Below are 22,631 nucleotides of genomic sequence, written 5' to 3' on the forward strand. Positions count from 1 at the left end.
AGCATGTAAAGTCCCTATTGCATGACCAACTTTCTCATCTCATGCGACTACTCACAGTAGGTGGAGAGAACCCTGTAAAGAATGGCCAGCTTGCCGTCGTACCCATCCCACTGTTTCTCACACAATGATGAGCCAAAACGTTATGACATCTGTCCACCGCCTCCTCATGGCATTGCGGACACATGCCGCAGCAAGGAAAGTACCCGGTGCTTGTAATTAAACTGACGGTGTTCTTGAATGCTGCAGTGCGGGCTGCATTCATCGCAGGATGCTGAAACATCGTACGTATGTCCGTTAATCGGTGCGCTCTCGGAGCATGCTGAAAAAATAATAGTTCCATTTCCTGCCGCTAGGTGAAAAAATTATGCATTAAGCAGTCACCATGTGGTGTGGGTGCAGGAGAAATGGGAGGAACGGCCAAATACATGATAAAGGTGGTTCTAGTACATTTATTAGGATATGGTCACAAGTTACATGAATTTATTATAGTCTCCTGACTTACCAACATTCTGCGTCCATAACATGTCATGTTCGACTGTTGCTCACAGCACATCAAGTGTAATCAGAGTGCTATGTCGCGGTATGCCATCCTCAAACACACCCAGAGGTCATATGGATTTAGGCCGGGTGATCCGGAAAGCCAGATGTCTTGAAACTGCCTAGACATGATGCAGTTATTACCGACGACTTCTCGACACAAACCTTTCACCTGGCAAGCGACATTTGGAGTCCCCCATCTTGCGTGGAGATAATGGTTTGGACTCTGTTGCTTTCCTGCAAACCTGGAATCGCTTGTTGCACGAGGAGGTCACTGTAAATCTAAAGGCCCCATAGGTGTCACGTCTCCTCGAAGAAAAACAGACCAAGAATGAAGGAGCTTGTTAAACCACACCACACAGTCACGTAAGCTGAGTGCAGCGGATGTTCCTGCACAAGTAGAATCCTATATGCGACAGTTAAACGCATTGATGGCGCCATGAAGAGCGAAGTGTGCCTCGCCTCTCCAAAGAATATTCCCCAGTCACATGTCATCCATTGCCAAACGCTACAAAAAACGGGGGGGGGGGGCGAAACCACGGTGTTGTAGACTATCTTGGGGCTGCATTTGGTGCGCATTCTGAATCTTGTACGAATACCAGGGCAAAATGCGCTGCAAAATCTTTTGAACTGTTTACCATGGGGGGAGAGAATTTCCATGACACAGTTCGAGCAATTGCTGCAGGAACTGAGGCATGTGCTGCACTACAGCCACAGCAACTTCATCAACAACTGCCATGGTAACAGGCCGCTTTTTCTTCCCTGCTGCCCAGCTTAATTCAGTTGTTTCTTCAAATTTCTTGAACATTTTTTTTATTGACACATTGCCTCTTCGCAGCTGATTCTGTTGGCGATATTCCCCGAAATGCACGGGCGGTCTGCTAGAAAAGGTTTCCCGTAGTGCATGCTTTTTCTTCTCAATTGCCTTTGCGTTTCGTACGGAGAATGTCAGCCTTTTAAAGCTTTTATCCCATGGGGCCTGTGGTAGTAATGCAAGGCACCATAATAGCTGTATACTACATGAACATTATTGCGGACAATCTGCATTATTCCAAACTTGTGTCTTCTCCTTATTACGAACCGGACAACAAAAGATTTAATTGACACCACTTAATAACGAATCACAAACTGTATTATTTATAGTTGGAATTGTTCCATCCCTGAAAACTAGATCAACCCATACTTTGATTCAGAAAAGTCCCATACCACAACACACACACAATTTTCTTCACACTGAAACCTCAGGGATACTGTGTTGTGGATTAAGTAATTAAACTGAACAAAGTCTTGATTCAGTTTATCTCATTTTGAGAAGACAGAACGAGCGATGTGTTTTACTTGGTGAAAACGTTTAACACCCGAGATCGCATAAACATTTCTTTATTTAAAACAACCAGTTTCGACAGGCTTTGCTATCCTCTTCAGGTCCCAAAGAATATTTTTCTCATGAACGCGTCAATTTTACGTTGACTTCAAGCAAAATTGTCATATGGATAAAACTCAGCACATTATAAAAGGTTTTTTCGTAACTAAAATATTTAAAAACATAAATTACCTTGCACAAATGGTCACGACCATGTGCAGCACTAGTAATTAAATTCACATGATTGTATGGGAGTGATCTGTATACCAGTAAAGGTCATTCTCACATAGTCATTTGCACTAGATGCTTTATGTTTTTAAATATTTTAGTCATGACAAACCTTTTATGATGTGCTGATATTCATCCACATGACTACTTGGCCTGAGGTCCACAGTAGATTGAAGACGTTTCATAACAAAAAGATTTTTTAGACCTGAAGACGACAGCAGAGTCTGCCATCTTGGCCATTGAATGTTTTTAGCAAATGAACGTAGTCTCGAGATGAATGCAATTTAACCCTCGTGAGATCCAAACACACACGTTTCAACACTTCGTCATCTCAAGAACGATGTCAATCAACTGATGCCGATTCAGAAATTACTTCCAGCGCATGTGCAACACTACAGCAACGAGAATACAAAAAAACACTACCAGCAGGCAAAAATTATCCTTACTGCGTAACACAGCTTAATCGTCTGATGCTGACTGACTATCTACATAGTCAATATGCAGCGAAACTAAAAAATAAGTTTAGAATGCCAATAAACAGTAAAAGATACGATGTATGAGGCTATAGGATTTTCACACATGGCCAGCCTCCAATGTTGTAACCTGGCCAGTTATACAGATATCTACACTTGTGGAAGCTTCCTTCCTTTATAAAACGAATTTAATTTAAATTTTATTCAGTCCAAATCGCTAAAGTTATTCTACTCTGGTGAATCACAGCTATATATGACCCAATTTAATGACTGCCCTGTGAAAATTAATGTATCAGATAAAAATCGTATGTACGGCTCAAGGATTCGCAACTGGTTGCATTGAAAAATGTTTCACCGCCCTGACCGCCGCTAACAACTACGAAATACAAAATGACAAAACAAACAATTACTAATTGTCTCAGCTTCACATGGCAATTAAAAAACTGCACTCTGCAATAAATTACTGAAAACAAAAGGAAAGTATTTTGCAGTTCACCATGTAAAATCTCAGTATATTCTCCAAATAATAATACAGGCACTGCACGTCGTAAAAATCAGTTCGTAACAATCTGAGAAAAATAGTAAAAGATAACTGCAGTAGCTGTGATGCAACTATAAATTGTTCAGTGCAGAACGAACACAACGCAATCGGGTGTATCAAAAAGGACTTTACAACATTGACAACTCGTATTCATTTGTTCATGTGGTTTTCTCATTTTATAGCTAAATGTATCATTTTTCACCTTACACCTAAACAGATTCAATGAGACTTCCATTGGTTACGGGGCACTCATCCCATCTATAGTCCATTTCCTGCCAAACTTGTTGCAGCATATCAGGTGTGACTTTTCAGTTGAGAGGTAGGGTCTAACTCTGAACTGTGGTAGAGTGGGCGATAAGGATGGAACAAACAAGGCTTGACAAACCCTCCAAAAAAAAAAAAAAAAAAAAAAAAAAAAAAAAAAAAAAAAAAAAAAAAGTCAGGTACGGTAAACATGTGGGACATGCACTTGGCACACGACCTTCCATCTACTTTCCTGGAAAGTGGACATTTAGGAAATTTGTGATACGCCATCTTTAGTAATATGCTGCGTTCTTGGTTATCAACGTCAATCTGGGGATTAAGAAGTTTTCCAGTATATCTAAATACGTTATTCCATTGATAGTTCTCTTGGAAAAGAAAGGTTTGTGACATTTTCTCTTGCTCAATGCACGAAACCCTTCCAACTTTGGACTATCATGTTGGCATTCCAATGATTTTCGTGGAAATTCAGTGCCCCAATTCTACAGTTGTGTTTATTAACATTACCACTAAAATGGTAAGACGACTCATCACATCACTAAACATAATATACCAAATGAAATCTTAATTTTCATCCATCCGCCATTCACACATAGAAGTCCTTACAACTAATTCTATCATTGTATTTTAGTACTTGCACCATTGTGTACTTGTTTGGTTTCAAATACAAACATCTTCTTAACACACGCTAAACAGTCGTATGTTTGGTGCTCAGCACTCGAGATGCACGCTTTGTCGATTTTGTAGGACTGTTCACATAGCTTCGTGTCACTTGCTCTACATCGTCATCAGATACATGCCTTCTGGGAAAATCTTTACCAAAATCTGTATGAAAATTGTCGCATACTTCAACTCTTGAAACGAAAACACACTACTAGTACACTTAGGACTGGTAAAGGCAGCTACCTTTGCTGCAATTACTGCTAGAGCTTATGATAGGCTGACTCTGTACTAGCGGACCACGTAAATCAAAACTTTATCTATGTACCTTCAAGATGATGTCAAGACTAAGTCTGTAAGTCTTACGGTACATTGATAATTTGTACTTATGGACCGTCTGACAGTGACTGAATAAAGTACAATTTTAGTTCAATGCGCGTTTCGCCTTTATTTTCTGCAAGGCATCACCAGTGGCCTGGAATGCGTACATATGTTTGCTATTTAATTTACATTTTGATCACTGTACCTATAGGTTATAAACAGTTCTGGTGGTTGGTATTTCCTATTCAGTAGTAATGTTTTGAACTGTACTTACAGGTTGCGTGGACGATTTCCTATACCTATAGGTACAGAGACCAAAATGTAAATTAATTAGCAAACATATGTACATATTCCAGGTCATTGATGATGCCTTGCAGAAAATAAAGACGCAACGCGTATGGCACTAAAATTCAGTTTCTGTCAGACGGTCCATAAGTAAAAATTATCAATATTCCGTAATATTACAAGCAACTGAGGAAGACAGGACTACAAAAGTTGAAGATGTTAAGTCTGTAAGTCGTTTGTATGAATTTTCGAACTTATAAAGTCCTTTTTGATGCACCCAGTATAATACAGTCTCACGATTTTCTTCCGTTCTTGCGAGACAATAATGTATATGGATGCCGTGTCTTTTAAACCATTATTCCGCTCATCAGCTTGATGCACACCAGTCTCCAGGTATTGGATTCCATGTAATGCGAAGATGGGTGGTGGCTCGGACGTTCTTTATAGATTATACGAAACTTTATTTTTCAAAATTATTAATAAAATGTTTCCTTCCCTTTTCGTCCTTCTCCAATCATTCAGCAACAGTTTAACATTCATTTTCCTCGGCTAATATTTAAAATTAGTGTTTAAACAGGAAATAAACAAGTTTAACGTCGACTCCCAACCACAGTGCACTCGGCATTTTTCACTTGCATGCATAACCAGTTATAAGTGACAGTTAATTACTCTAGGGTCAACGGGTCTTGCTGCAGTTGTAGTACCAGTTCCCGTCAGATCAACGAAGTAAAGCGCTGTCCGGTTTGGCTAGCACTTGGATGTGTGCCATCTGGATCTGCTGAGTGCTGTTGTCAAGTGTGGTGCACTTGGACGTTATAAGATAAACTGAGGAGCTATTTGATTGAGAGGTAGCGGCTCCACTCACGAAAACTGACAATAGCTGAGAGAGCGATGTGCTGACCACATACCCCTCCATATCTACATCCAGTACCACCTATTGGCTGAGGATTACACCGTGGTCGGTCGGTACCGTTGGGCCTTCTGAGGCCTGTTCGGACGGAGCTTAGTTTAATAATCCTAGGACTGACCAGGAATCAAACACACAGCTTTTGGAAACGTAGTCGATACTTTACCACTGAGCCGCCTATGTAATAAAGGTTAATTAGAAGAGGAGTTAATACTAACTCGTTTTTGGTCGATCCGATTCAGATGTAGTAATGAGAAACACGAAGTGTGTTTTATATTGTGTTTATGTTTTGAACCTGTCCACAGTGTCCATCATGTGCTCGACTCTGCCACTCTCTCAGCCAGTGCGAGGCCTGTTATCACTGTCACTCACATACTGATACACGACCATTTTTATCAGAACTGCAATGCCTCAGAGTCAAAATCCATTAAACTGATTAACTCGTCTAATCTAAATCAATTTTTATCGAGAAATGAAAGTACGACTATAGAGAAAGTAAACTTTATTGATTGGAATATCTAACTAGAAACATTCTATGTTAATTTTTTCTTCTGGACGATTCTTTGAATAAGCAGCTGAAAGTCTTATTGAGTGTTTGTTGATGAAGTCTAGCAGAGCAGAGATGGCCAGGGTCGGATCATTAGTCCCGATGGGGCCAAGGGTCTTCTTCAAAAGGCGCGTACTGTCAGCACCGGGGGAAGCGAGAGGCCAGGTAGGAAAACGCTAAGTCCAGTGTATTGTGTGTCGGCAGGGACAGCCATACAGGTGCCGTCTATGCTTTTCGGGTGTCAAGAGAATTTGCATCCTAAGTGATGGGAGGCCATCGAGCAGTAAAAGACGTATAAATGGCGTGTCCGCTGGTGCCATGGGTGCGTCACAAGCTCACAGTGACAGGGTAAGCAGAATCGATAAAAACTGAACCTCACAGGAGTCCCGTGTTCTGTGAAATGCTGGGCAAGGGACAGTTCAGAGATAAGATCCGTGAAGTGCAATGAGGAGAGGTCATCATCCACTTTTTGCTTGGAGCATGGCACCAGCGACTACCTGTTTGGCACCAAGGTAACTCTTGCTCACAAACAGTGAGAGCAGCAACCATTAGCTAATATAAATAAATTCTGGAGGTCTAATTGGCTAGAACACTAAATAGGAAGTCAGTGGGAGTCAGATGCTGTCCATTTCTGAGCTGCAACAGTCAAAATCCCCACTACTGGTTAATCATATTAAAACTGAGTATGGAACGGAGACTGCTGCCTTATTAGAGCATATGTGATTCGTTGGCAATTGGGAGAACCGCTATTATTGGCGATCAAAACCATGCACAAGGTTCAAGTGGTTCAAATGGCTCTGAGCAGTATGGGACTTAACATCTGAGGTCATCAGTCCCCTAGAACTTAGAACTACTTAAACCTAACTAACTTAAGGACATCACACACATCCATGCCCGAGGCAGAATTCGAACCTGCGACCGTAGCGGTCGCGCAGTTCCAGAATGAAGCGTCTAGAACCACTCGGCCACACTGGCAGGCCATGCACAAGGGCCACTCCCATAAAGGAAGAACGAAAGTGCAATTCTTGCTGGGAGCACTCAGTAGAGAACACCTTGATCCCCGCACGCGACAGAGCGACTTCATTTCCAGGCTCTGAGGGAGAGCCGCTTCAATGCAGGACAAATGACACAGATTTTGCAGCCACCACAACAGCCACTCGCCGCCACTGCGACAGTTAAACGCATTGATGGCGCCATGAAGAGCGAAGTGTTTTCAGTAATTTATTGCAGAGTGCAGTTTTTTAATTGCCATATGGTGAGCAACAGCAGCGTTTGCGAACTGACTTCTAGCAGGCACGCGAAGACTTCAATTAATGGTAGGACTTTCACTCTTAAACTTGAAGCACGCTTATTAGCACTCCCATCCTCAACATGCATTCAGTCTAGGTTGTAGGTGTATAGGTGATTCTTTGTGTCTTTTTTTTTCCTTCCTTCTTGATTAATAATCGGCAATCACTGGGCGACTTTGTTGCCTCCCAAAACGTTATGCTGGTTCTAGCTTTGCATTCCAGATGCATTATCTGGCCCTTGCCCAGGCGTTGATGCTTTAATTCAAATGCTCAGCCGTAACTTCATAATATAAGTAGACAATTCATGTATACGGGGCGTACAAAAATTTTTCGTTTGAAGGCGTAGCTACAGCGTATATGCAAAGTACTTACAGCATACTTCGATGTGGGTATATAAGCACCGACACGTAGGCAAGGAATTAGTGTGGCATTCATGTCTTTCCAACATGCATGTGGTAAATGGCGATGTTATTACCAAATACTTCGAAACAAGATCAACGTACTGTTATTCTTTTCTTGGCTGGTAAAGGACAAACACTAAAAACCCATCGGGGAATGAAGAATGTGTAGCGGCAGCATGTCTGTCGAAAACCATCGCTGTAGAATGGAGCACGACAAGAAAAAAAAGGTTCAAATGGCTCTGAGCACTATGCGACTTAACTTCTGAGGTCATCAGTCGCCTAGAACTTAGAACTATTTAAACCTAACTAACCCAAGGACATCAAACACATCCATGCCCGAGGCAGGATTCGAACCTGCGACCGTAGCGGTCACTCGGCTCCAGACTGTAGCGCCCAGAACCGCACGGCCACTCCGGCCGGCAAGCGCGACAAGAGGTGACGCTGCTTTATGATAACGCACGTCCAAGTATGGCAAATGGCAACTCAAGTGGGAGACACTCGGGTACCCGTTCTATAGCCCTACCCTTCCCCATGCGATTATCACGCCTTCGGTCCTTTAAAAAGGGCCTTGAGGGGTGGATGATTCCTGTCGGACGAGGATGTTCAGCAGGCAGTTACGGACAGTTCAAATTCAAATGGCTCTGAGCACTATGGGACTTAACATCTATGGTCATCAGTCCCCTAGAACTTAGAAATACTTAAACCTAATCAACCTAAAGACATCACACAACACCCAGTCATCATGAGGCAGATAAAATCCCTGACCCCGACGGGAAACGAACCCGGGAACCCGGGCGTGGGAAGCGAGAACGCTACCGCACGACCACTAGCTGCGGACACGGACAGTTCAGCAGGTTGGTTCAAATGGCTCTGAGCACTATGGGACTTAGCTTCTGTGGTCATCAGTCCCCTAGAACTTAGAACTACTTAAACCTAACTAACCTAAGGATATCACAAACATCCATGCCCGAGGCAGGATTCAAAACTGCGACCGTAGCAGTCGCGCGGTTCCGGACTGAGCGCCTTAACCGCGAGACCACCGCGGCCGGCAGTTCAGCAGGACACAGTGTATTCCCAAATGGGTTCTCTTCAACCTGACTTCGCCTGACTCGTATACCTACTCTGGATGTACGGCCGGCCGGCCGGTGTGACCGAGCGGTTCTAGGTGCTTCAGTCTGGAACCGTGCGACCGCTATGGTCGCAGGTTCGAATCGTGTCTCAGGCATGGATGTGTGAGATGTCCTTAGGATAGTTAAGTTTAAGCAGTTCTAAGTTCTAGGGGACTGATGACCTCAGATGTTAAGTCCCATAGTGCTCAGAGCCATTTTGATGTACGGCCTTTGAACAAAAATTTTTGATCGCTCCTTTTATATGTCCTCGGAGAAGTGCGTGCGACACCTCCTCAAAATGCTTATCGACTTGGTTCGCCATGTTGCAGGTGAGAGCTGTGGACGGCGACGTGGGCCGGCCTCAGGACATTGTGTACTCCATCTCAGGCCCAGGCGTCGCTCCAGAAGGCTCTGGGGACGACGACTTCTTCCGTGTTGACCCCAATACTGGAGAAATTTTCGTGCTAAAGGTAAGCTACGACGTCCCACTACAACAGGGACGAGGGTTGCTCGGCTGTGTAGAACTGTTCTTTCTTTTCTTCGTTTACAAATCACCAGTAACCCCACTCCCCACCGCTAACTGGATTTAACCAGTTTGAAAAAGCTTTTAACGTCTGGTTTTTTTACAAAGAAGTTAATGCGTTAGATATTTGATGTTAAGCAACAAAAACCTATGTAGTTGAAAACCCAAATTGTGTTCGTTTTGATTAGTTTTGGTTTATTCACCTGCAGAATGATGAAAAAGTCAAAATAATGTCATTTATAATGAGACTCTGTAATAGTACGATATGTGCAGTAGTCATATGAGAACTACCTTCCAGTTCAGTCCTCCTAATTCCATAAACTTTTATACAACGACCGGTGATAACTGCTTACATTTTTCTGAAAAGCTAGTTTTTCTCCTAGGCTATGTGTAGTACAATGGTATACTTTATCAAGTATCTTTAGGATTATCAGTCCGCACCGATAGCTCAGTGGTCAGCGCTGCGGTCTGTCACGCCAAGGGTCCGGCTTCGATTCCTGGCTGGGTCGGAGATTTTTTCTGCTTAGGGACTGGGTGTTATGTTGTCCACATTATCATTTCATCATCACCAGTGGAAGGCAACGGGAAACCACCACAGGAATCACTTCCCTTAACGCTCATGCGGTGGACCTCTCTGACTAGACCTGCCGTAAAACAGAACACAATTTTTTTTAGTTTTAGTAGTATCTGCGAATACTGTGTGCAAAATGTGCAGCGAATAGAGTTAGTAGTAAAAAATAATAAATAAAAACGTTATGCTTGACGCTGAAGACTTGTCATGTGGACAACGAACATTTAGCAAGTGATAAACTGTTTCTTTCATTACTATGTGGGGCTGTAAGCGAGAAACAGTTTTGGACAGATTTGAAATTATTTTTAAAATTTGTTGTAAATCACTAAGTGCTCTCATTATCAAACACTGTGTGAGTATAGTATTGGTAACTTTCTCCGCGTTTTAAGAAAAGCTAAATTTTCACGTTCATGGAGGACTGAAGATGGTAGTATTAAGAAACAGAAAATGTCTGTCCAAATAAAATAACTTCTCAGAACATACGGCTGTTTGTCGATTTTCCTTGTTAAACAATGTAGATTTTCCCGGCGTATACTGTTCATGAAAACTTCTCGTGTTTCCAGAGGGGTGGCAATATTATAAAACGGCGCCGTTTCAGCAAATGATGAGGATGTTACTCGTCGAAAAGTCGCGTTTTATAGTACAGCCACCCGGCTGGAAACCCGAGAGCTTTTCATCAGCTTGGTAAACGCTTTTTAGAGCATTCATATGGTGGGCCTGCATATTTTCATAGCCGGCCGAAGTGGCTACAGCGTGCTCAGGGACCTCAACGATCAGACAGATGCAATTCCTACAAGATTAAAAGACATCAAGAAAATAAAAGCAAAGTTAATAAGTCTGAAACGTAAGGAACTGGAGGGACTTAAAATAAAATCCAAAGCAAAGTCAGTCACTGAAGATGAGACTGCTGCATTGTACCACCTTGTCAGACACGCCAAGAATAGAAGAAGAAGTTTCATGGATGAACTTCAAATAGATGATGGTACCATAATCACCACCCAGAAGGAAATAATTAAAGAGATCTCAGCGTACTATGAACGTATGTATGCGTCAGGGGAAACAAACGAAGAAGAATACGATGACCTCTTTGGGACATATCTTCCACGAATATCGCGAGATGGTGATGAGAACATTTCTTCGGACATCACCAAGGAAGATGTATTAGAAATCGTGTGCAGCTCCCCTGCTAAAAAATCTCCAGGACCTGACGGACTGCCCATTGAATTCTATAAATGATTTTGGACCCTAATAGGAGAAAAGTTCACCGAAATTGTCAATGAAGTCTTACAAGGAAAGCCAGTGCCTGCAGAGTTCAAACAATGCAAAATCGTGTTGATCCCGAAGAACAGAGGCTGCAAAAAAATAAACAACCTACGGCCGATTTCGCTTTTAAATTCAGATTATAAAATTATAGCTCGAGTAATTAACAAGCGCTTTACACCATGCACTGCTGACATCATAGGCCAACAGCAGACTTGTGCTTTTAGAAGAACGATTTTACAAACTGCGGCTTTGTATCGCGATGTCATTGCGCTAGCGCAGGCAAGTAACATAAAATGTGGACTGCTTTTCATAGACTTCCATAAGGCATTTGATCAAATTAATCACAAATACCTGATAGAGATAATGCGCCGAATGGACTTCCTGCCAAAAACCATCGACATCATCAAGAACATGGCAATGGGTGTTACTGCACAAATCTCCGTTAACTGTCAACTGACAAAAAAAATTGAAATAAAAAGGGGTGTTACCCAAGGAAGCCCCTTATCCATGCTCCTGTTCGTTATATCGCTGGAACCTTTCTTGAGACAGCTACAGCACAGGCTGACAGGCATTACCATTCAAGGAACAAAGACCGTGGTAGGTTCTTACGCGGACGATGTAGGCGTAATCATCAGAGACCAAACAGATGTGACACAACTAGAGATGATACTTGCAAAATATTGTTCCGCATCAGGTGCGAGGGTAAATGAAAATAAAAGTAAATTTCTAAATATAAAGTGGCTTGCTAACTTACGCATTGAGTGGGCGAACCATGTTAATGAACACAAAGCTCTTGGAATGGCATTGACAACGTCCCTTATAAAAATGATAGCAATAAATTGGCGGGAGGTGGCAAGAAAAATCAAGGGAGCTTTGATTGAAAACTGTCAACGTAGCATAGACCAGTTCCAGAGAATACTGTTTATCAACACGTATATTTTATCCAAGGCCTACTACATAGCACAGTTTCTCCCCATTCCATCAATGGTGGCGAAGACGATCATGTCCACTTTAGCAAAGTTCTTGTGGAAAGGGGAATTGTTTCGAGTGCCGGTGAAGACAGCAGTTTTGGATCCAAGCAATGGAGGAATGGGTCTAACCGACATCAAGTATAAAGCGATGGCATTGTATGTCAAACGAACATGGAGCATAATGTGTAATGATCCAGGGTGCATTACAGCAAAACTATACGATATTGTCAGGCCAGAAAGTGTGGAGCCGCCGATAAATATACAAAAAATAAGTTTTAAGCTGAAACACATTAGGGAGTATTATCTTGAACTAAGTTATCTCAGCAAAAAGATTTTAAACTCCAAAAACGTTACAGCAAAGGCGATTTTAGCTGAAAGGCGGAAACATGAAAGAAAAAATAACATAGAAACCAAATATGCTGGAATAGCATGGAATGTGGTCTGGAAAAACATCAGTAGTGATGTTCTTTCGTCTGACGTGAGAACAGCGTGGTACAAGGTAGTCAACAACATCATCAGCACTAATGAGCGCCTCTTTGCCGTCGGTTTAAGTGACACAAACCTCTGCAGCAAATGCAACCTCGTTGATAGTGTGCCTCATCGTTACACTTGTGGAGATCGGATTATCAACTGGAGGTGGACCAGGGAGAAAATTGCTCAAATAACAAGAACTTCAGCAAACAATGTACCGACTAACATTTTCTTCAGACCAGAGGAAAGTTACTACCCTCAGGCAAAAAATAACGCTGTGATTTGGTTAATGGGCAAATATACAAGTTATGTTTTTAACAATATTGGGAGCGATGAACATATTGAATACAAGATGTATATGGAAAATGAATTCGAGAAAATACTCAAATATCAGAATCACAATAAGAAATATGGTAACATGCTCCGAATTGTCTTCAACCGAATGGGCATAGGTTAGGAACTGGATTCCTAGTAGAGAGGGAATGGATTGGGTCACGTTCCCGACCCTAACCTCACCTGCAAGTCACACATGAAAAATAAATCAGCAGTACAGCAGATACAAGAATACGGCGAGAAACATCTGGTGTCTGATACAAAGGAAGATCATGAACTCCCTATAGATGCGTTTAGAAGGCTGGAACTGACAAAAATAACAAGGCAGTGAAATATTTTGCGATGTCGCTGTTCGGGACTGCTCTTCTGTCCATGTAATTTACCCCGGAAGGAACACACATCAAGGATTTACTGAATGATTAATTTGGGTCTGGGAAATGATGATGAGGAACCGGCTGCAGAAGAAGAAAGTGTGCGTGCTGAACTGCCACCAGTTGAAGGTGACAGTGAAGGTGCTAAATTGTGCTACTGCTAAAGACTCATTTTTTGAATCTGTAATTCATGACTGCTATTATCTGTCACCTTATTTATGTCATTTCATTGTAGCCATTTTTGTTACTGTTTCTAGTGAATAAAAAAAAAAAAAAAAAAAAGTGGCCGAGCGGTTCTAGGCACTACAGTCTGGAACTGCGCGACTGCTACGGTCGTAGGTTCGAATCCTGCCTCGGGCATGGCTGTGTGTGATGTCCTTGGGTTAGTTAGGTTTAAGTAGTTCTAAGTTCTAGGGGACTGATGACCTCAGCAGTTGAGCCCCATAGTGCTCAGAGCCATTTGAACCATATTTTCATATAACACCACCCCCGTTGCCCCCGTGTGTTTTACATTCGTTTGCTTGATTTTTCTTTTTTTTTATTTGTTCGTGGAGACCGTCCTGATTTAACTTTTTCCGACCTCTCTGTCGGCTCCGCTGATCATTTTCAGCCCGCATCTCGTGGTCGTGCGGTAGCGTTCTCGCTTCCCACGCCCGGGTTCCCGGGTTCGATTCCCGGCGGGGTCAGGGATTTTCTCTGCCTCGTGATGGCTGGGTGTTGTGTGCTGTCCTTAGGTTAGTTAGGTTTAAGTAGTTCTAAGTTCTAGGGGACTTATGACCACAGCAGTTGAGTCCCATAGTGCTCAGAGCCATTTGAACCATTTGATCATTTTCATGAATTGTATCTGCTTGCAGAATTTCGGGAACTGGTGCATCTTTGAAAGGATAAATTTCTGAGATGTCCTCTGAACCTATAAAATTTCGAGCTGCACGTATCTCAGAATAATTGCACACACATCAGTAAAATAAATCCAACAGCCTGTAGTGTGTTCCGTTAACACAATCATCCATACGCCAAATATATATATATACATACATCGCAGGCCTCATAGGATATATCAATGCATTAATAATGTGCGTAGGCAAGTAAATACGTAAATGATATTTCTTCGTATGGTTTTCAAGGTATGGATGCAGCTGTAGATGATGCTTCATAAGAAACGGATGCAAGCACCTTGCTAGTGCACGTCACCGAAGTTAACGATAGCGCTTAACAAGCCTGCCATCACACTGCCACGTAAATGCACGTAAACTATTGGAAGCGGAGCGACTTAACATTGTATACTTACTCAAAGAGACATGCACATTTCTGATTAATAACACCTTCTGATAACACCTTCTGTTATGAATTATCGTGAAGGAGCACACGCTGGCTCTTCACCAGAATCATACGTACCCATCCACATCATCCACCGATTCGAATAGCTCTTTCCTCGAAATCATTTTCTTAACACTTTTTACATTCACGCATCCTGCCGAAATCGCCTCGGTCAACATCTGAATTTCGAGAAAAGGCTGCTATCCCTCGGATAACCAAGGAACTTTCGACTAATAGGACTGAAACACATCACCTTTACCGTTTTGCATGCGATAAATCAGTTTCCCATAGAGTGTCGCCTACCACTGTTTGCAGCCGAGGTCTTCAGTTTGCCTCCTATGAGTTACAGTGCTTCAAGACCCTAGATACAGTTTCTAACTTTAATACTTGACTAATTGTGTAAACGTTAACGAAAGATTATAGTGCGCAGTGAGTACTATATGACAGAATTTAACATTTTTAAACTCGATCAGTAACTAAACGAAGTGCAGAAAATCAAATTTTTGTGCCCCCTGGGAGTCTTTAGATTGGTAACCTGAACTAGATCGTGTCCCCGTTTTAGGTGTTTAGCAATGTAGATAAGAGATAAGTGATCACCCTGATTGAACTCTATATCACTAAACTCGGTAAAATTTACGACTGCACTTGGTACCAATTCGCAGTTCCCACCAATCTTGTACTGTCAGTACAAGGTGTAAAAGAGGACTTTTTGTACTTAGTTTGTACGTGACATACAATTGGAGACTTTATAATTCTAATTAACTAGTGCATAGACTATAAATTATGACTTCTTTTGAATAAAATACGGAGTCGTAAAATTTACTATGTTTTAGTAATGTAACATTTTCATCCCTTTATGTTTCTAGGTTTAAGAGTAACATTGTTGCTGTTTTGCTAGTCAGAGACCCGCAATGTTTGTGTCCCTGGTAGTAGTTTGTAGTGGCCGTTTTCTGCGTCAGTAGTGGCGTTGCCTCGGCTGTAGGGAAATCATGGAAAATGTAAATCTCAATGGCTGAAAACTTGCACCTCAAATTTTGCTATTGATGAGCGGTTTTCAAAGAATGGATTGATAGTCAGGGGCTCATATTGTTAGCCAATAAACAGATCGTAATAATACCTAGAAAGTGTACTTTTGTGCAAACATACAATTGCTTACAGTGTGCATGTGTGTTCCTTGAGTGCTTAGCGGCTTGTTACTCAGTGTGACAGTCCAAACAGTAGGTCGTGAGTGGACGATGAGATATATTAATGAGTTCTTGTACGATGTATGCGGCAAGATATTCCAAGAGATGTCACCATCTCGGAAATTATTTACCAACAGCTCTGACCAGTTACGTGAAAGTGGTGGTGTAACACTAAGACAACGTAACAGAAGGAAACAAGCTACGACAGAAGAGTGAGAAATTAATTTTCTTGCTGCTGTTGCAGTTGATCTGCACATTAGCTCCCGCACAAGTGCCCTATGCACTCTTCATTGATATAGGTTTCATATCTATCACATCTCTCAGTCAAGAGCTGCATGAAAACAATTATGAGAATCGTGTTAAGTTCTGTACATGCGCATTAAGACAACATACTCCAGGTGTATCATGTATCTTGTTTAGTGAGGAAGCCATATTTACTAATAATGGCTAGGTTAACTGCCGAAACAGGCACAATTGTTCTGCTGACAATCCCCGTTGGCTTCGTCAGGTGGAACGTCAGCGTTCATGAGCTCTAAATATGTTGTTTGGGACACTGAACCATCAGGTTCGTGATTCGTAGACGGAACACTGAACGTGCACAAGTATCGCTGCCTCTTAACAGACCATTTTCCACGGTTGCTAGAAAACGTTCCCCGCATATAGGAGGAAAGTGTGGTGAGAACATGACGGCTCTCCAGCCCTTAGTGCACGAAGTACTACAGCATGTCATCACGAATTATTTCCAAGTCGTTAGATTGGACCCAAGAGATTTGTACCTTGGCCGGCCCGTTTCTTGGATTTGACAGCTACATACTTTTCTCCGTGGGAAAAGCTGAAAGACATACTAACTACACCTGTTGATATGTAACGACGTACTACACGGAAGTCCCCGATGAAAGACTAGCACGTGTGCAGCAGTCGTGCGCTGCCGGTGGTCATTTTGAACACAACTTGTGATGGTCAATTGTCTCGCTACTGGGCAGGATCCACATAACTAGTATATGCACTTGTGTTGCGCTTCCGTGTGTGCTACTACAGAGTTGTACAAGTGTTGATGTGGGAACTTTTCAAAATACGATATTTTTCGTAAACAACTCGCACTAGAATCCTGCAACAAACACTAATGACAGTCTAATTTAGCCTATTTTAGTTTGTTGATATCAATGGGCAGTGTTAGATTTTAATAAAAAGGTGTATGTTTAGACAAAAACACGCTTTCTAAGCACGGTGTGTGACAAATAAAAGTGGCCCGGATGAGTGGACACGATTGGACGTGAATGTATGCATATAACCCACTCCATGATGCGTATCCCACGTGTACGCCCTCCATGTTATTTATCCACCCCAATTCAGAGTGTAGTGCGAGCCGTGTCAGTGTGAGCGGAGGAGTGCAAAGAGGTCGATGGTACTCACAGCGGAGCAGCGGGTGTTCGTTGTGGAAAGTTACGTGACAACTAAGTCGTGGAAACGATGTGGTCAGTTGTTTGCTGAGAAGTTTAATGGTGTCAAAGTTGCCAATAAAGAGTGCCATGCAACGCTTAGTTCTAAAATGGCGTCAGGCAGGATCCGTTTTGAACAAGTCAAAAAATACTCCTAAACGTGCCCACACACCAAAAAATGTGACTGCAGTTCATCAGAAAATGCTTCAGAGTCCTAGCAAACCAACACGTCGCCTTTCTCAAGGGATCGGCATACGTCGATCATGTGGACGAATACCACTAACATGGGCTTCAGTCCGATCGCAGCCCCAATGGCCACCCAGGTCATCTGACCTGTCAGTGTCCGATTACTTTCTACAGAGAGCCCTGAAGTCTAAGGTGTATCTCAACAACCTTTATAATCTTCAAGAACTGCAGAAGAATATTTCGGATGAGACTGCAGCTATTCTACTGTAACAGTTCAGCTTCCATCTGCCTTCAGCAGCTTGCTGACCAAGGCCCAAAAGCGCCAAAAGATGGTGGTCACTTTCAGTATTTGCTATAGTCAGATTAGTACTGTGTTTCCTTTCCTCTGCCATGTCTCTTTGTACTAAGTTTTAGGTGATTCACTCCAATTTAAGTGGATGTATGTTCCATATCTGTTCCTAAATCACTGGACCAATTTGAACTAAACTGGGTACACATATCTCTTACTGTCGGGAAAGAATCAATGGGGGGAGAAGTAAGAAACACCTATCTATCAAAGGGGTGCTGTTGAGCTGTCGAGGGTGAAAAGCAGTGCAGTCCACGACGTGTGAATGCTCATACTTTATTCTACATCTACATCTACATCTATACTCTGCAAACCATAGTGAGGTGCATGGCAGAGGGTACGTCCCATTGCAACAGTTATTGTGGTTTCTTCCAGTTCCAGTCACGTATGGAGCGCTGGAAGAATGATTGTCTGAATGCCTCTGTTAGTGCAGTAATTATTCCATTCTTAGCCTCACCATCCCTATATGAGCCATACGTAGGGGGTTGTAGTATATTCCTAGAGTCATCATTTAAAGCTGGTTCGTGAAGCTTTGTTAATAGACTTTCTCGGAATAGTTTGCTTCTCTCTCCAAGAGATTTCCAGTTCAGTTCCTTTAGTATCTCAGTGACACCCTCCCAAGGATCAAACAAACCTAATGACCATTCTTGCTGCCCTTCTCTGTATACGTTCAAAATCCCCTGATAGTCCTATTAGGTAATGGACCCGCACCCTCGACCAATATCCTAGAACCTATCGCATGAGTGATTTACAAATAGTCTCCTTTGTAGACTGATTGCACTTCTCCAGTATTCTGCCAACAAACCGAAGTCTACCACCCGCTTTACACACAACAGAGCCTATGTGATAATTCCATTTCATATCCCTACAAGTTGTTACACCCAAGTATTTGTGTGAATTGGCCGATTCCAACTGTGACTCATTGATACTATTATTATAGGATACTACGTTTTTTGTTTTGTGAAGTGTACAATTTTACATTTCTGAGCATTTAGAACAAGTTACCAAAACTTTGCACCACTTTTCAATCGTATCAATACCTGGCTGAATGTTTATGCATCTCCTTTCAGACAGTACTTCATCGCAGATAACTGCATCACCTCCAAAACGTCTAAGGTTAATATCAATATCGTCTGCAAGATCGTTAATATACAATATGAATAGCCAGGATATCAACACATTTCCCTGGGACACACCTGAAATTACTTCTACAGCTGACGATAACTCTCCATCCAAGATAACATGCTGCGTCATCATTCCTGAAAAGTCCTCAGTCCAGTCACAAATTTCACTTGACAATGCGTATGATTGTAATTTTGACAATAAGGGTAGGTGTGGTACTGACTCAAATGCTTTTCGGAAATCAAGAAATACTGCATCTACCTGACTGCCTTGATCAAAAGCTTTCAGTTAGTCGTGTGAGAAAAATGCGGGTTGGGTTTCACATGATCGATGTTTTTAGAATCCATGTTGATTGGCATTGAGAAGGTCATTCTGTTCAAGATACCTCATTATGTTTGACCTCAGAATATGGTCTAAGATATTACAACAAATCGATATCAAGGATACTGGACGGTAGTTTTGTGTCTCACTTCCACGACCCTTTTTTGATGGGTGTGGACATGTGCTTTTTTCCAAGACCTGGCACCGTTTCTTGATCTACGATAGATTATAATTAGAAGAGGGCTAACTCAAATGCAAATTCAGTATAGAATCTGATAGGGATTGCATGGGGACCTGGAGCTATGTTAAAATTTGACGATTTCTGCTGTTTCTCAACACCACTAACACGAGTACTTATTTCATTCATCCTTTCAGTTGTACGAGGATTGAACTGGGGCGGTTCTCCTAGGTTTTCTTCTGTAAAGGAACATTTGAAAACTGAATTACGCATATCTCCTTTTGCTTTACTACCCACCTTCTTCAGATCCTGTCTCATTCACTAGGGACTGGACGCTAACTTTGGTGCCACTGACAGCCTTTACATACAAGCAGAATTTCTTTGGGTTTTGTGAAAGATCATTTGACAATACTCTACTACGATAGTCATTGAAGGTTTCACGCACTGCTGTTTTGACAGCCAAACACGCTTCATTCAGCATCTCTCTATGTATAGTCGTACGCTTTGTTTTACACCTATTATGCAATAGTCTCTGCTTCCTTATAAGTTTCTTTACATTGACTGTGTACGACGGAAGTTACTTCCAACAATGAACTGTTCAACTGGGTACATATCTCTCCAGTGCATGGTCAATTATTCTTTCAATCTTTAACCATAGTTCCTCTACGTGCAACTGCCGTGTGCTGGAAATTTCAAATTCCTCAATGAGATAAGACACTACTGAATTTTTTTATCTAGTTTATTGAACATGTACTTCTTTCTGCTTCCTTTGTTCTTTGGTAATCATTGTTGCCATGACCGCGTCATGGTCTCTGACACCAACATCGATATGGACATCGTCAAAGAGGTCACGTCTATTTATTACCATTCGATGCAACATATTTTCATCGTGAGTGGCGTTCCTAACTATCTTATATTTTCAGAGAAGGCATTCAGCAAAGTTTCACTGGATACCCTATCACGCCCACCTCTAACAACTTTGTAATTTCGCCAGTTAACTGTTGGATAATTTTTCCAGTATTTGAGAATGAGAGAGTTAGTGACTTGCAACAAACTTTACAAATATTTTCGAACTTCTGCGAAACTTTTTCTACCTGACATCCCCTCACAAAATGATGAAAGGGAATATGTTTAGCCGGCCGCGGTGGCCGAGCGGTTCTAGGCGCTTCAGTCCGGAACCAGGCGGTTACTACGGTCGCAGGTTCGAATCCTGCCTCGTTCATGGATGTGTGTGATGTCCTTAGGTTAGATAGCTTTAAATAGTTCTAAGTCTAGAGTACTAATGACCTCAGATGTTAAGTCCCATAGTGCTTAGAGCCATTTGAACCATTTGAAAAAGTTTATAGCTTAATACATTTTCTCTGTTCATGAAGAACGAAGTTTTAGTTTACTGCTTCTTTACTAATCGACACGTTTTGCATGAGGTTTTCACATACACCACTGAATGTACCAACAAAACTATGTCACTGTACGACACACAGTCAGGAGCTGTGACGTCATAAACAATGAGATGTTTGAAAACCTGCTGCATCATGCATGAGTTTTTAATTTATTATTTCTTTACTAATAACTCTATTCGAAATTCATTTCGCAGACAGTATCCATATATGCCGCTGAATAGCCTAGAAAAATGTGTCATTGTGCGACACAGACGAGTAGTTCAGGAGATACGATATCATAAACCTGTGTGAAAAAGAAACTGCAAGCGAAATCAGGCAGAGATACAGGTGAAAAATGTGTACAGATACGTGCGAAATATGTCAAATATAAGTGAAATATATATTTGATATATGCGTACATGGGCAAATACACAGGTAAAAATCTATTCTCAAGCGCCCTGAGAGATTTCAATGAAATTTGGTGAACAATTTAGTTATGACGTGCAAAGAAATACTGTAGAGGTAAGAATTACTAAACTCCTATTGCGATGGCGTCATAACGTGGAGAGAGATAAGGGGAGGAGGAGATAGAGTTGGGGAAGGAGGAGAGATATTAAGTCTTTTCAGTATACTTTGTGAAAAAGTAAATAGTGTTAACTATGAGGGACATTACTGAAACAGCATACCTTAGAACTGACACAAGATAAACTTTTTATTACACATTTCTGTGTTCACTGTCCCTCTAGGTTGAATTTCCCCAAGAGATAATACCGTCTTTCGTTACTTACAAGTAGTTGCTTTTCTTTTTAAAATCATCGATGGTCGTTATCATGTTTACTGCAAACGTAGCTGATCTAAGATTCTTCATTATTCTAGGCTGTGGGTTCTACAGTTATTATTATAACCTATCTGAATCCTAAAGACGTCACTATTTCTACTTTTTGTATATTATTGCTTGAGAAGAGTATTTTATACCTTGTTTTATGAGAAATTAACGATACATATGTCTTGAACTATCTCTTGATGATTTCAGATTTTTCGTTAGCTGTCCTTGCTGTGATAGGTTTGGTAATATCTTTTAATCATAAATTCTTATCATACAGCGAAACGACAAAATTTGCATCTTTTGACACTGAAAGTGAACAATCATTTGCGCGCTAGGCTCAGAAATAATAGAGGACCAAAGACAGACCCCTGTGGCACACCGTGACTGGTTACATCAAACTCTGAGTGTCTATTGTTTGCGATAAGCATCAGCGTTATAGCGATTCCACACCTCTTTGCACGTGTATACTTTTATTTCCCACCACTATAGTTTCATTATAGTAGTGATACCTTCACCTGAACGGAGATGAGGTGTAACTGTTTGCCGTGTTGCAGCCTCTGGACCGCGATCCCCCGGCAGGCCGCCCGCTGTGGCGGTTTACGGCTTTCGCGCAGGACGAGGGCGGTGCCGGGCTCGTGGGCTTCGCCGACGTGCAGGTCACTCTCAGTGACGTCAACGACAACTCACCCTTCTTCCCACAGCCGCTGTACCACGGCTACGTCGTCGAAAACGCTCCTGCAGGTACGGCACATTCAGCAGGCAGACCTACTGCGGATCAGGTCCTGTTTGCATGTAATGCTGGGTTGGAGGAGAGGTACTGTAATTTTAGGTTTTGCATGTTCGTTCCTACTTGAAAACCGTATAACCACTTCTTAAAATTTCGGTCATAAGATACTGTAATCATCTTA

At 41.9% G+C, this 22,631-nt stretch overlaps 1 protein-coding gene across 1 annotated transcript in view; it reads left to right on the forward strand.

Annotated features, from left to right (window-relative positions):
• LOC126416950 (neural-cadherin-like) overlaps positions 1 to 22,631 on the forward strand; it is a 154,475-nt gene that overhangs the window by 7,198 nt on the left and 124,646 nt on the right. Inside the window, exons 3-4 of the mRNA XM_050084830.1 lie at positions 9,252 to 9,392; positions 22,278 to 22,464. Coding sequence (XP_049940787.1) covers positions 9,252 to 9,392; positions 22,278 to 22,464 — 328 coding nt within the window. The remainder of the gene's footprint in view (positions 1 to 9,251; positions 9,393 to 22,277; positions 22,465 to 22,631) is intronic.

Source organism: Schistocerca serialis, chromosome 8, assembly GCF_023864345.2.
Source record: "Schistocerca serialis cubense isolate TAMUIC-IGC-003099 chromosome 8, iqSchSeri2.2, whole genome shotgun sequence".
Classification (NCBI taxonomy): Eukaryota; Metazoa; Arthropoda; class Insecta; order Orthoptera; family Acrididae; genus Schistocerca; species Schistocerca serialis.